The sequence below is a fragment of the Ornithodoros turicata genome, chromosome 8 (assembly GCF_037126465.1).
Source record: "Ornithodoros turicata isolate Travis chromosome 8, ASM3712646v1, whole genome shotgun sequence".
NCBI lineage: Eukaryota > Metazoa > Arthropoda > Arachnida > Ixodida > Argasidae > Ornithodoros > Ornithodoros turicata.
Window position 1 is genome coordinate 1,030,282 of NC_088208.1, and position 13,484 is coordinate 1,043,765.

The window sequence follows — 13,484 nt, forward strand, 5'->3', positions numbered from 1 at the left end:
GGGAGTTTGCGCCCGGGCCAGGGCAAATCCTGAAGCTCCTTCTCCCCCGCGCAGACACACACAGCCTCACTGTCGTCAGAGGCCTCGTAAACAAAGAAAGGAAAACTCCCGTTTACACTGCCGAGGCCGTAAATTCAAATTATTTTCGTTCCTACTTTATGCTGTCCAACCAACCTGCCAGGGCTTGCCGTTCGGCGCCCTCTCTGACGAGGTCGGCGGGGGCGGCTGCCCCTGTCGCACCCCCGTCGCCACACTCTTAAAAATGAACTTCACCACATAGCACGCTTCTAGCCGACCATCATCCTGGATGACACGTTCTCGCCCCCGATTTGTTGAAAATGAGAGGCGGAGCCTATTTTGTGCCATACAAAATGGCACAAAATATGGCAAAAAAATGGCACAAACTGGAATACCGGTATGGTAGAAAGCGATCACACTGACACAGCTTAACGCTTCCGGCTTCGGCTGGGTCCACACCTTCCCTCTCCCAATGTCAGGAACTGCCACTTTTTTACTATCTAATTGGTGGCACTACTGCAACAGAGCACCGCGCCCTCTTAGGCGCAGCATGGTCCTAGTAGACCAGCTACAGTTCCTTCCTTCTACCTCTGTTTTTTAGGAAAGGGTGTTTTTTTCAATGCGCGGCGAGCTGTGGTTAAAATCCGCTCCTGTAATGCTGGTGTTCAATACGCGTAGAGGAAAATATTGTCATCAAACTGCATAAGCAGCCTTGCTCTAAACGTCCAGGAATCTCAAGCGGCAAAGTTTGCGTCTGTCGACTTCGAAGGCGTAATCCAGTAGTATCCGTTGTTACTCCTGTATCAAAATCAAAAAGCGTTTCAGCGGCTTGGCATCTCACGTGATACGAATTTCTCGGCTTCGGTCAAGCGTAGCCTGTGTAGCTTTTTTTTCACTGGAGAAAGGCCACTGATAGCAAAACATGCATGCTATGCTTTCCATCTCAAATGGCAAGACGCCGTAGGCAAAAAACGCTCAATTTATGCACATAAAGTTGCGGGTTGTTGCAGAACTCGTTTGTTGTCGCAAGAGTTGCGAATAATTGTCACCTATAGAAATAAGACTTTCGCAAAATGCCGCGTCCGTGGGAGCGGAAAATGCCGTTGTACAGTTCACCTTAACCAATAGGGAGTTTTCGTAATTCGTACGCTATCGCCTTTGCGTACGAAAGGGATAGCGTTGATGTCTCTGCGCATGCCCATAATAGAAAGAGGCCTTCGCGCACTGCGCAGAACAAGCAAAGCTATCTGTTGCGTACATAATCGCCTCTGCGTACGATGCACTAAAACGCTCTAATGTGCCCAAACCTTGGGCACGCAAATATCTGTACTCATACCCAGTGTAAAAGCCTGCGTACATAAGGATCCAAGCGTACGTCAAGCATACGGACAGTAACGCCACCACGACAGTATATAGTTGTAACGCCATCAACATATACCACCTCTCTGGCACTATATTTTGTTTGTATAGGACGTGCTAATAAAGCATATTAAGCAAATGCGATAAGCTCAGTGTCTCAACGCCATTCACGTAATTTGTCTGCGGAACCCAACGCCATACAGACAGGTGTTCTCACTCTGAAACATTGCTAGTTGTGTCGGCTAAACTACGGTAACGACACTTCTACCAGTGACAATGACAGGGACGCGGCAGGGGTCAAATAACCTACGTTATAGTTAGGTTAGGTTAGGTTCGTGCAGCATGTTCCCATAGTACGAGTTGTACCCAGTCCCGTTGCCGTATTTTATCCGTTCGGTATATTGTTGGAGTGTATACCTGGCTGTAAGTCAGGCGCATATGTTCGGGTAAAAAAATACGAATGCACCTACTTTGTTATGAAGGGACTGATGGTCCGATGATGGTTCGAAACACGGAGCAAGCTCCGATCAGTCAGAACATGGAATGGAACGGTCTCCTTCATCTTCTTCTTCTTCTTCTTCCAATGAGGCAATATAAAGGCAGAACAAAGAAAGAGGTACACTGCTGACTGCGAAACGAAGTAGCACTGTTGTAGTGTGGCGCTGCAGAAGTAATGTGATATGTTAGGTTGCTAAGATGCTATCGTTGTTTTACATGAGATAATACAACACGAGTAAGAGGTAGTTGTGTCGCGGGTGCGGGGATACGTTAATTGAAACAAACAAACACAAAAGTAATGACAAAGAAAGGTTTCTCACAGTATTTAACTGTTCCAGTTTCTAATGTGTTTGTGTTATTGTTGTCGTTGGCTGGTTTGTTGCGCTGTACGTCTTAGTATGGAGAATGTCATTTTTCAATGAGATACACGTGCATCAGAAGTGAAACCCTATTGTCGTCATCTTATGTTCACGGAAAGTCAGGCGAGCTCGTTGCCATATGGCGATAGGAACTCGAAAGCCACAGGCCGTGTCCTTTATAGGTTCCTCACTGATGTTCCATTATCATCATACAGTCATTCCATCAGGCGGTCGCACTCCCAACAGAGGAGACCTTTGGCATGACAGGTTACATTGTTAACTAGCTAAGGGACCCATGAACTTAAGGGAGCCGTGCACCGACATCTGACTTGTAAAAATTAACTACTGGCAAGTAGACTGAGCCAGTGGGGATACCTCTGAGAAGACGTCAACATAAACATGTCGTCAACATACCGGCTTATCAGCGCACGATGATGATTCTAGGCGAGCATGTCTCTGAGGCTATGTTCAGCGCACATAAATATTTTTTTTTAGTTTGGAAGGAATGGAGGATATTTACGCACATGTCTTTTGACTGCGTCAGGACAGGGTCGTTGAAGAGGAAGACTGTGGAGTTGAGATAAAACGTGAGAAGGTCTAGAAAGGACCTCGCAGAAACGCCAGCATTAGTCTGACAGGGGATCAAGTGCTGTTCAGTAGTAGACCTAACGCCGAACAGTAAGAGAGTAGCGCCCAGGGACAAATAAAAAAACGCTATGTCTAAGAATGCGAGGAAAACGTCTTCCCTGTGCAATAGAGATGCAGGGGACAGCAGCCCCGTGCGGTATTCTTAGAGCTAACGAGTGGAGAAGGAGCAAACATTTAAAAAAGTTCCCTATGTAGAGGAAAGTAGTTTCTGCCATGATCTACTTTCATTCACGACGCTTTGGAGAGAGAGAGATTATGGTTTTAATGGCACAAAGGCAACAAAGGCCATAGAGCGCCAAAACTACGGTGAGTGTGAGAGATGCTTATGGGAGAGATGATGTGAGAGTGTGTGGTAGTTAAAAGCTATCTACAGGTATGAGCGATGAGATTGACCAGGATAAGAAAGAGAGGAGGGTGAACAGGCTTACGTGCTTGGCGGACGATAACAAGTGAGTATCTACAAGTGTGAGCGATGAGGTGATTCAGGATGAGATATTTACATGAGGAATTCGGTGATATTAGATACAAGCGGAGCAATACTTAACATCTGCATCTGACTATGTAATCCACACGTGGTCAAAAATTGGATGACATTATCAAACGTCACAAGAGGAGCGTCACCCAGTAGAAGGGCTGGGTGGAGTGGGACATGGTATCTGTAGAATGCGGTGAAATACTGCTGGCGTTGGTGTTCGAAGTGAGGGCAGGATGCCAGTACGTGCAAGACAGTCAAGCTGTCACCGCAGTGCGCACAAGCTGGCGGATCCTGACCTCTGAGTAGGTGGTGATGCGTGAGCCATGTGTGCCCAATCCTCAATCTCGCGTAAAGAACTTCGGATGATCTGTTGATGTGTTCAGTACGATGCGGGGGGGGGGGGGACGTGTGGCTGTGTGAGGTGTAACTTGTTATTTTCTTCCATGTCCCACTCCTGCTGCCACTGTGTGTAGACAGCTCTCTTTAACACTGGCAGGATGCCTTGGTAGGGTAGAACTGACTCCTCTTGTGCCAACGCTCGCCGAGCCTCACGGTCGGCTCGTTCATTCCCCGGGATCCCAGTGTGGCTGGGGACCCAGCAGAGACAGATTGAAAAGCCTCGGGAACAAAGTTGGGTCGCAAGCGCTCGTACTCGCTTGACGAGGTGATTCTTGCTGTCATAGCATGAAAGCAGCGCACGCACAGAGCTTAGCGAATCGGAATAATTACTGAATTTTGAAGGTCGTTTGGGACGACGCTTTTGAGAAAATGTTGTGGTTTATAATAAATTGTATCGAATGAATGGAAGCTATGAATAGCTATGCAAGAAGAAGGAAAAATAAGATGTAGGACAAGTCACGACAGGGGGTAGCCTATTGCCTATGCCGTTGGGTCCCGAGACAGCACCCGGTGTTTGACCGGCAGAGAAGACTGGAAATCTCCCAAGAGCTAAGGCACCGTTTCAGCAATGAGGGACAGCCGTTCCTTGATAGGATTATCACGTGCGATAAAACGTTGGTGCACCAGTTCACTCCTGAGTCTAAACGAGCATCAAAACAGGGGAAGCATCTGGACTCGCCAGCTCCCAAGAATTTTCGAAGCACCCGTCTGCGGGTAAGATCATGTCCACGGTTTTCTGGGACAAGTCTGGCGTTGTTCATATTGATTTTCTGCCCAGTGGTACCACCATCAATACTGCATATTGTTATCAGGTTCTCAGGGATGTACATAAGGCGGTGAGGCAAAAACGGCGGGGCTTCATCACCAAAGGAGGCCTCCTCCTACAGGACAAAGCACGCCCGCACACCTCTCCATCTCACGACACGCGCATTCCATGGACTTGCTGGGAGTTGCTTACAGTCCAGACCTCATCCCCAGCGATTTCCATCTGCTACAGCCACTGAATGCGTTCATTGGGGGACGCCACTTCAGCTGCGACGTCGAGGTCAAAAATGCGGTCCCATCATGGCTGCTACGAGCCGGTTAGGATTTCTACGCTGCTGACACCCAAGCACTCGTGAAACGCTACGACAAGTGCATTAGTGCAGCTGGAAATTACGTCGAAAAATAAAACTAATTTCTCCCCTGTAAGTTCAGTTTACTTTTGGAAAACATGAAAAGTTCCAGTTTGACTTGAGCACCCCTCGTATATGAAATGTCAGGGAAAGATTAAAGGGGTTGACTTCATTTTGGTCATAAGACTGACCATAGAACACCTCAACTGCACCGTGGATCTTGCAATTTCCGTGTTCAGTGATAAGCATTACGCAGATCAGTCAGGCAGTTCAATAGTCTCTCTTTATGGCGATAAAATTACGGGTTATATGTATGAAACTATAGTATATGTGGAATGTGGGGAATTTTCATTGATACTAGAAGTCACCTGGCTGCTGAAACCAATATCCAGATCCAGATGTAATAATGACATGAGGTATGCAACCAACTCATCGTAATCTTTTTGTAGTGGTCGATTAATGTCTGTGGCCTGACTCCATTGGTCTTGTGAACTAGCGGAAGTGAGACGCAAAGATATCCCCGACAATAATACTTTCACTGTGTACTGCGCAATGTATTACGCTTTTATTTGTTCCTTCTTCCATTTTATCCTGCTCTTAAGCTCTCACCATGTGTGCCCACATGTGTCTTGTTTGTTCCGGTGTCTGGTGCTTGCATTCTGTCTACAATGTATAATTTTGTCAAATATGTCCACCAGGAGCCTGCCGCTAGAGTTGTTATTCATTCGTAATTCTTCCGTGCGTACCTACAGTGTGTATACGACACCACGTCATTTCCGAATACGACTCGGTTACAGGATTCTAATGCCCTTAAAGAAGATTATGTACTGTTCTTGGAATGTCAAATGCGATGCATTCAAGAAAGACATAGTGCGTGACTTCGTAAGCAGCAAATCATGCAGTGTACGTGAGCGTGGCACAATTCGCTTAACAAATGTGACGTCCATGGCGCTCTCACCACTTAGCTGCACGCCGGCAACTGAAGAGCACATTTGTACCAATCCTAAGCGCACAGCACAACGTGTTTTGGCGTTGGCAAGCCATCCAACAAATAATAAAAAAAGAAACAAAGAGAATACTGCAATCAATAGGTCCCGTTGATCGAGCAGGCCCTCCCTGCCTTCATGGCTTGTCTACATAGGTAGGGCAGTATCTCTTGAAGAACACTGATACCACTTACGTCGGCGGTACAGACAGCCTAAACCTAATTCAGCCATAAATATGGCGACCTCCATGTTTGACCTCCAGCATGGTTAATTTGCATGGGACCATTTTCTGGAAACGAAGTGTGGTTTCCGACACAGTTAGATATGGTCTTCCACCAGCTCCCGTGGCATAGTGGTTAGGATGATCGCTTCTCCACGCAGGGACTGGGAGGGGACACGGGTTGGAATCCCGTCACCGCCTGTGCTGACAGGGGAGGTTTTCCCTGGGTTTTCGGAAGACTTTCCAGGCGAAAGTCGGCACAGTTCCATCTGAAGTCGGCCCAGGACGCATACTATCTCCCCTGTCACCCACTCCTTCCTGCTATCCTCTGTCAATCTATCCACGTCTGTACGCCGCTCATAGCCACAGTTGCTTCGCGGCGCTAACACGAAATAAAAAAAAAGATACGGTCTTCCAAAATATCGTTACAGTTTGAAAAAGACAAAGTACCGCAGGAGCTGGCCTTTAAACGTTTTCTGGACGTTGCAAATTTGGAAGCAAATTGGAAACTCAAAGATGCCCGTATCCATCCAAAGATACTACATAAAAAGCTTCGCCGCGGCGGCCCAGGCAACATGCCACAGCGGTACGAATGCAAGGTTCTGGAAGAGTTATGTGCTGCACGCGTCTCTATAGTCTTAATACATCGGTTGTACGGGAACGTGAACAGGTGAGCCCTGCTTTGCGTCCTGTCTCATATATTTGGACATGTCAACCGTCAAGTCAGAACGGAGATAACTAGAAATTCTCTTGAGACATTGCATGGGGGGGGGGGGGGTAAAACCTGCGAGGAAGCCATCCGTGGGCCCGAACCTTTCTCCCCAGATACCGCTCCCAACACCGCTGGTCAGCAATCACCAACCAATCGAATCAAAGAACGAGACGAAGGTCCGCTTTTCGTTTATCGTGCTAACCCCACGTGCTAACCCCTGCATTGGTCGTGCTGAGGTCTTGCTTTCACCGGTTCTCCGTAGATCATCACAGGCTGCTCCCGGTGTTGTTTGAACTACGCCTATTCTTCGGCGTGGAAGCTGTAGCGGCCGGTGGACAAGGACAAGGATGGACACACGCCTGGAGCACCCGCTTCTCAGTTCCACTGGCGCAGCCATGGAGATAGGCCACCGTCATCGCCTCTCCGTGGCATACCATCATCGCCGGTCGGGACTCGAGTAGAGAAATACCATCGTCCTCTACAAAACGAGAAATGTCAAGTACAAAAAGCTCCGCTTCGGTACACTTTCCGCCCAGTCTTTTTTTTTCCTATGGTGCTACGGGGTCCGGCGTTTTTATCGAAGGTCGTGGGAGAGTGCGAAACAAAGGCTATGCCTTAAGCTTCAATCCTTTGCCTTGTCAGTCCATCGCTCCAACGCTCACGCCACCAACTTCCCGCACCTCACTCTCCGGGGCTTGTAGTCGGCTGGACTCATGTGCTCTCTCTCTCCGTCAAGATTGCTTAGTCCCTGGTCAAATCCAGCCCACCAACGCTCTGCCCTCGCATCTCTTTTGACCTTTTTAGACACCATTGCAATTGGCTCCTTCTTTGGTTCAACACCACCAGCGTTGGGATACCTTCTGGCGATGAAATTCCTGGTGTACTGGAGAAGAGCCCCTTGAACAGGTTGAAAAATTTATATTCTGAGGCTGGAAGGCAGAAGGACGAACACACAGAACCCCAAGTGAATAAGAAGAATGAATGAACTAAGAAGGAGGTCGTCATTGCAAAGGTTAGCAGTAGCAGTACTCGAATCCACATCTTCGGGGTTGGTGATTGTCATATACGCTACGAGTACACCACGGCAGCACACATACTTTCTCGTTTGCCGGTCTAGGTCCGCTTGATAGTGTGTCTTGGAATGCGCAACCTCTAACACTGTCGTCAGAGACAGTACCCTTTCCAGTGCTGTTCCTCGGAAGATGTTTTTCTAAAAAAACATTCATTAGGCCAAAATTAAAGTTGTTGTTTTACCTTCTTTTTAGCCAGTGCAGGTGATGGTGGTGGTGGAAGGGCTCGCCGTTGTCGGCCTCACTGATGTGGCAAACTTCTCGACTGGAGGAATGTGCCCTGGAGGAATGTGCGTCCTGGGCCGACTTCTAAGGGAACTGTGGCGACATATGTCTGATAGCGTCTTGGAAGAATGCGAAATAGATGCCCTCGGAGCGCAAATGGAGATCGCTTCGCAGTTGGTCGCTTAGTGGTGGAAGAAGAGGAAGATGTAGAAACGGAGCGCAAAAGACGACGAAGACGAATCCATTTTACCAGAAACGAGGAAGGTACACATCTTACCACCACGAGTACCACGACCACCATGGACGGACAGCGACGTACCATCATAACATGCCACACCTTCTGCGTTATAGCCATGGTGTCCGTCTTGATATTGGAAGTCATTGCGATCACAGCCCTACTACTACTGCACAGGGAACCTGAAGTCATGCGGTATAGCCCTTCCATCATAACCTTGGACCCCCAACACTGAAGATCCAGGCGACATATTTAACAAGACCTTTGGGCCAGGGATACTTGATTTCCTGTGCTTTAACGGTACCTTCAAGGACAAACTCTGGGCAAACTGGACCGTGTGGCCGCTCTTTGACGATTATTTTACTTTCCGAGGCTTCATTCTGAACTGTAAAGGAAAGGTCCTTCGCACACCCCTCCCGCCTCTCGACACCCAAACGGTTCCCTCGAATGACCCCACAGCAAACCTATCAGAGCCACAGAAGCGCAAGACTGAACATCGATACTGGACAATCACGATACCCAATGACGAAAATCCGGGAGTATCCCCGAAACGACCAAGTAGACGACGCCCGACACGACACTTCGACACTCTACCCTGAAACGACACTACCGGCAAGAAGTAAGAGCATGACAATAAACTGAGGTAACTGGTTACGGCGCAAAATTAACTGTCAGCTGCATTATTATCCGCTACCACGTCGACGACTCGCCCAACTACCCCTCGCTGTGCACGACCATCTCTGGACAGACAAGAGTTATTTTGTTGTTTGGTGCACGCACACGTCATATTCTCTTCGTGCACGAGAAGAACGATTCAGACACAGGATTCGCAACGCAGCAACGTGATTAGGCCAGGTTAATTGAGGAGGTGCATCGTCCACACAGTACCCGTCTTACGAAAACGACTGCCAAGAGTTCGCCGAACCGAAACCCAGTCCTCATGTCGCCACATTGTTGCCACTTTGCCATATCAAGCTAAGTGCACTCCATGTTTCTAAAGCCCGTAACGAATTCGACCCTTCAAGTCTTCGAAAAGTCAAGTCATGAATCGGTAAGTTTGCAGATTCATTCCCGCCATAACGATAACATAGCAGCCAGCGCTTGGACAGCATGTCCGTTTACACATGCCTGTCCGTTACACGTGCCCGATTAGATGTGCTATTTAGGTAAACTTTTCACGTGAATGGGGACCCGCATTGGTCATCAGGTTGCTCGCTTCAAAGTCCCAATTGCCAGAGTTCGAGGTAACTCGTTACTGTAACTACGTTCCTCTTTTTTTGTTTTGAACTCGTTTCTTTTTTAAATAACTTTGCAAAAGTAACTTAAGTTCCAAGTTACTTTTAAATCGCTTTTCACTCACGTCCACGAACTTTCTTGCTTTGCCTCCGGTTCCTTCGTGACATTTCTTTTCTTTTTTTTTTTTGCCATAGACGTGATATTCAATGAGTGACAGTATTTTATTGAGGAAGTAAGAACCGCTGCCATTGAAATGAAGCTGATCCATTCTGTGCCGACAGGGAGTAAGACGCAAGGTGTTCAAATAGACTTCTACCAGAGAAACGTCATCATGACATTGGTAGAAAGACTGTAACCGAAACAAATCGGAAGGGGAGGGCTGGGTTCCACGAACGGGCACTTGTTTGCTGCCTTCCATTGAAAGAAAAGCAGGACCGAAAGTCGTCCCTTTAAAGAACCATCGTAATCCCCTCAAGACCGTGACTTTCCGGCGCGACCTTGTTCGCCTCTAGCTTCTAGCGAAGTTCAGTTGTACTAAATTTCTGGCGCTGTCGAGCGCTATAACGTCGTCTGTTTACAAACAGAGAGAGGTCTATTGCTGGACATAAACGAAAACGATCTAAGCGTGTTGCACTCCTTCGCAGGCAACCCACGGTCTAATTCAACTGGGCCCGTTTGCACGAAACACTTTGAGGACACTCCGGGACACTCCTCTGCACTTTCCTTCCTCTGTGATGTCCTCAAGCGGAAAAGTGGCTTGCACGAAACAAGTTGAGGATCGTAGCCATGAGGAAGGTAGGACGGCGGCGCCGAAACAGTCGGAGGAAGCTACTGGCACTCTCAACGCAGCTTCGACCGTCTTTTACGCTAGCACTAACATGGACCGCATGGATCGTGTTGTGACGCTGCGACGCCGTCATCGGCTGTTTCTCGCGCTCTCGTTGTCACGGCAGCGAGTCTACAGAGACGGTGAAAATCCTTTGGAGTGTCTAGACGACGGTGAGCTGCAAAGGCGGTTCCGCTTTACGAGGGATGGAATATTTTTCATTACGTCCCTCGTTGGTCTCGACATCGAGCCTGCGACCCGTCGGAGCCAGTCCCTCCCGTCGTCGTTACAAGTGCTACTGACATTGCAGTTCCTTGCTACTGGGAACTTTCTCATCACAGCGGCTGATGTGGTCAACGTGCACGAAGCAACAGCCTGTCGTGTAGTGCACCGCGTCGTTGCAGCGCTGTGCAAAGTCGGAAAGTTCGTCCGGTAAGCATATATGCCTATTGATGTTCTGTCTGTTTTCCCTGACTCCTAAAATCATGTTTTAGGTGGCCAAGAGGTGAGGAGGTAGCAAGGGCCCAACACCAGTTTTATCAGCTGGCCAGTTTTCCTGGGGTTGTGGGAACAGTGGACGGCACCCATGTTCGCATCCAGGCACCGTCAGCACACGAGACGGCTTTCGTGAACCGCAAGAACTACCACGCCATAAATGTTCAGCTCATTGCGGGTGCTGACTGTAAGATCTTGGATGTGGTTGCGAACTGGCCTCGGTGCCACCCATGACTCTAGGGTACTGCGTGAAAGCACCATTGGGAGGGAGCTGGAAGCTGGAGTCCACACTCGGCTTCTTCTTGGTGACAGCGGGTACCCCTGTAAACGCTGGCTGATGACACCGTTTCTCCAGGCCCAAAACAGAGCACAAGAGAAGTACAATGCTTCACACTCGACAACACGGGCTTTGGTAGAGCGGTAAGTTGGTCCAGGATATCACCGATATTTAGCAACAACATAGCAAGAATAGTTTATTGAATGACTCAGTCTAAAACGTGGCACTCTACCCTGTTAGTTATGTACATACATAATATGATGAGCTATATACATGAATGTTTCCATGCAGGATGGAAACTGCAATGTAAGCGCAAAATTGCACACCGTTGCAAAACTAGATGGAACCGCAGCACATGCCAGCGGGGAAGATGCACAGTGTACATATTTGTTCCTTATTGTATGTATTGCAGGACAATTGGTCAGCTGAAAAGGAGGTTCCACTGCCTTCACAGCGAGCTGCGAGTGCTAACAAAGCATACCTGTCCTATCATCATGGCATGCTGTGCCCTTCACAACATAGCCAAAGATTTCGGCAGTGAAGTGCAGGAGGCAGACAGCGACAATGATCACGACCCCGATTACGACCCCCAGCTGGTGTCCAGTTATGAAGGACGTCAGGATGGCTTCATGTACAGATATGCCATCGTACGTCAGCATTTCACATGAGCGTAAGTGGACATTTCGGAACATATCACTCAACACAGTACTAAGCGTGAATTGGAGGTCTTCAACTGACAATTTAGGTTAACACAGGCTAAGGTCAAGTACAGCTTTAAGGGGTTGTGACACATCTTCTCATACTATCCCAGCTGTGTGTTCTAGGTCTTGTATCTCACCAAGTACGAGACGTAGAAGAATAATGCTTCTTCCCTCAGTACTCTGGAATGGAGTACGACACAGACATGACGCCATAATGAACCACAACTATTAAAGAGTCGCAACCCCTGTAAATATGTGCAAATAAAACAACAAACAAATTAAGCGCTATGAGGGTACTGTCATGAACAAATTAAGCTCGCTTCAACTGCATTGTCACAAGGGAATGAATACAACTAGATAAGAAATAAGAACTTAAAAATGTGCGCATTTGTGCTATTGCTGCTGCTGAAGACGTTCCACTTCCAGCTCCAGTTTTGTCTGCAGCAGCCTCTCTGTGTTGTGTCTCAGCAGTTCAGTCTGCTGCCTGAGACACTCTGTTTCCTGCCTGAGATGGCATAGCTCAAGCTCCTCGAGAGCAACTCTCTGGCGGACCTCAATGAGCCGTTGCTCCATTGTAGCCGTCTCAGTGTCCTTGTCAAGGAGGCCCGAGTAACTGCGCTCTATGTTTTCTCTAGTGTCCCTCCTGGCTCGCTGGGAACGCGCATGCGTACTGCTTCGTGCCGGCTGCTCCTCTGCACCGTTCCCAGCACCGGCAAACGGCTGTGAAGAGGCACTATCCCCTGTGCCACCCACCTCGCAAGTCACGACAAAGTTATCATCTTCACGCAGCCCAACTACAGGCAAACATCCTGGACCACAGTACCATAATCGTGGTCATCACTGGTGGATGGCCCTGGCAGACTTGCAATGACGTCCTCGATAATGGCAGCGCTGTTGTAGAAAGCAAAAAACACGGATGAGTTGGTTTGGTGAAATGTACAGAGGTTTCCTTCATTGTTCCTTAGCACTCTGTTTATAAGCTGTATGTTTGACTTTACAAGAGACCCAGTTTTGTGTGTTTTGTGCGTGCATATATGTGCTTCCTCAGTCCACGTTTTGTTCGGGTTTTGTTTTGAACAGTTTGCTTCAACTGCGGTTCATTTCTTATGTCACAAAGGACAGTGTGCAATGTTTAATATGCATAGTTATGTTTGGATTGTTATAATATTTTTGGGTTGCCCCAACATTTTGCTCTACATATTAGTTAATTGCTGTATTGTTGTTTGTTGTTGTGTCTATATGTCCCCAGTAAACCATAAATGTCCCTGGGATGACTGCAAGACATCCTTACCAGGATATGTGGACTACCTGTGGACGTCCACAATCCTCCCGATGATGTCAGAGTGGACATCCCATGGATGTTAAAACAAGCATCCATATCATGTCACTGGGATGTCTTTCAGAGACATGATCTTGTACCTTGTTGAGACGTTTTTTTATGTTATGCTAGGTGTATACAGGGTGTCCCAGAAAACGTGTCATTGAATTATAATAAAAAACTACACCACCTAGAGTAATACGGTCAATGACATTTGTTCTTACTGGGTTTTTGCCACCTCCTCATGTGAATGTCGTGTAACGTGAGTTTAATTATCTCAATTTTTGCGAGCTTAAGTCGGAAATTTGCCTA

At 47.8% G+C, this 13,484-nt stretch overlaps 1 protein-coding gene and 1 pseudogene across 1 annotated transcript in view; one reads left to right on the forward strand and one right to left on the reverse strand.

The window, feature by feature from the left end:
- Window positions 1–8,466, reverse strand: part of LOC135366338 (retinal-specific phospholipid-transporting ATPase ABCA4-like) — a 74,108-nt gene extending 65,642 nt beyond the window's left edge. Inside the window, exons 1-2 of the mRNA XM_064599009.1 lie at window positions 8,362–8,466; window positions 7,475–7,672 (exon numbers count right to left, since the gene is read on the reverse strand). Coding sequence (XP_064455079.1) covers window positions 7,475–7,672; window positions 8,362–8,466 — 303 coding nt within the window. The remainder of the gene's footprint in view (window positions 1–7,474; window positions 7,673–8,361) is intronic.
- A 2,262-nt stretch (window positions 8,467–10,728) lies between these two features.
- LOC135366339 (putative nuclease HARBI1) lies at window positions 10,729–12,651 on the forward strand (annotated as a pseudogene).
- The last annotated feature ends 833 nt before the right edge of the window (window positions 12,652–13,484 follow it).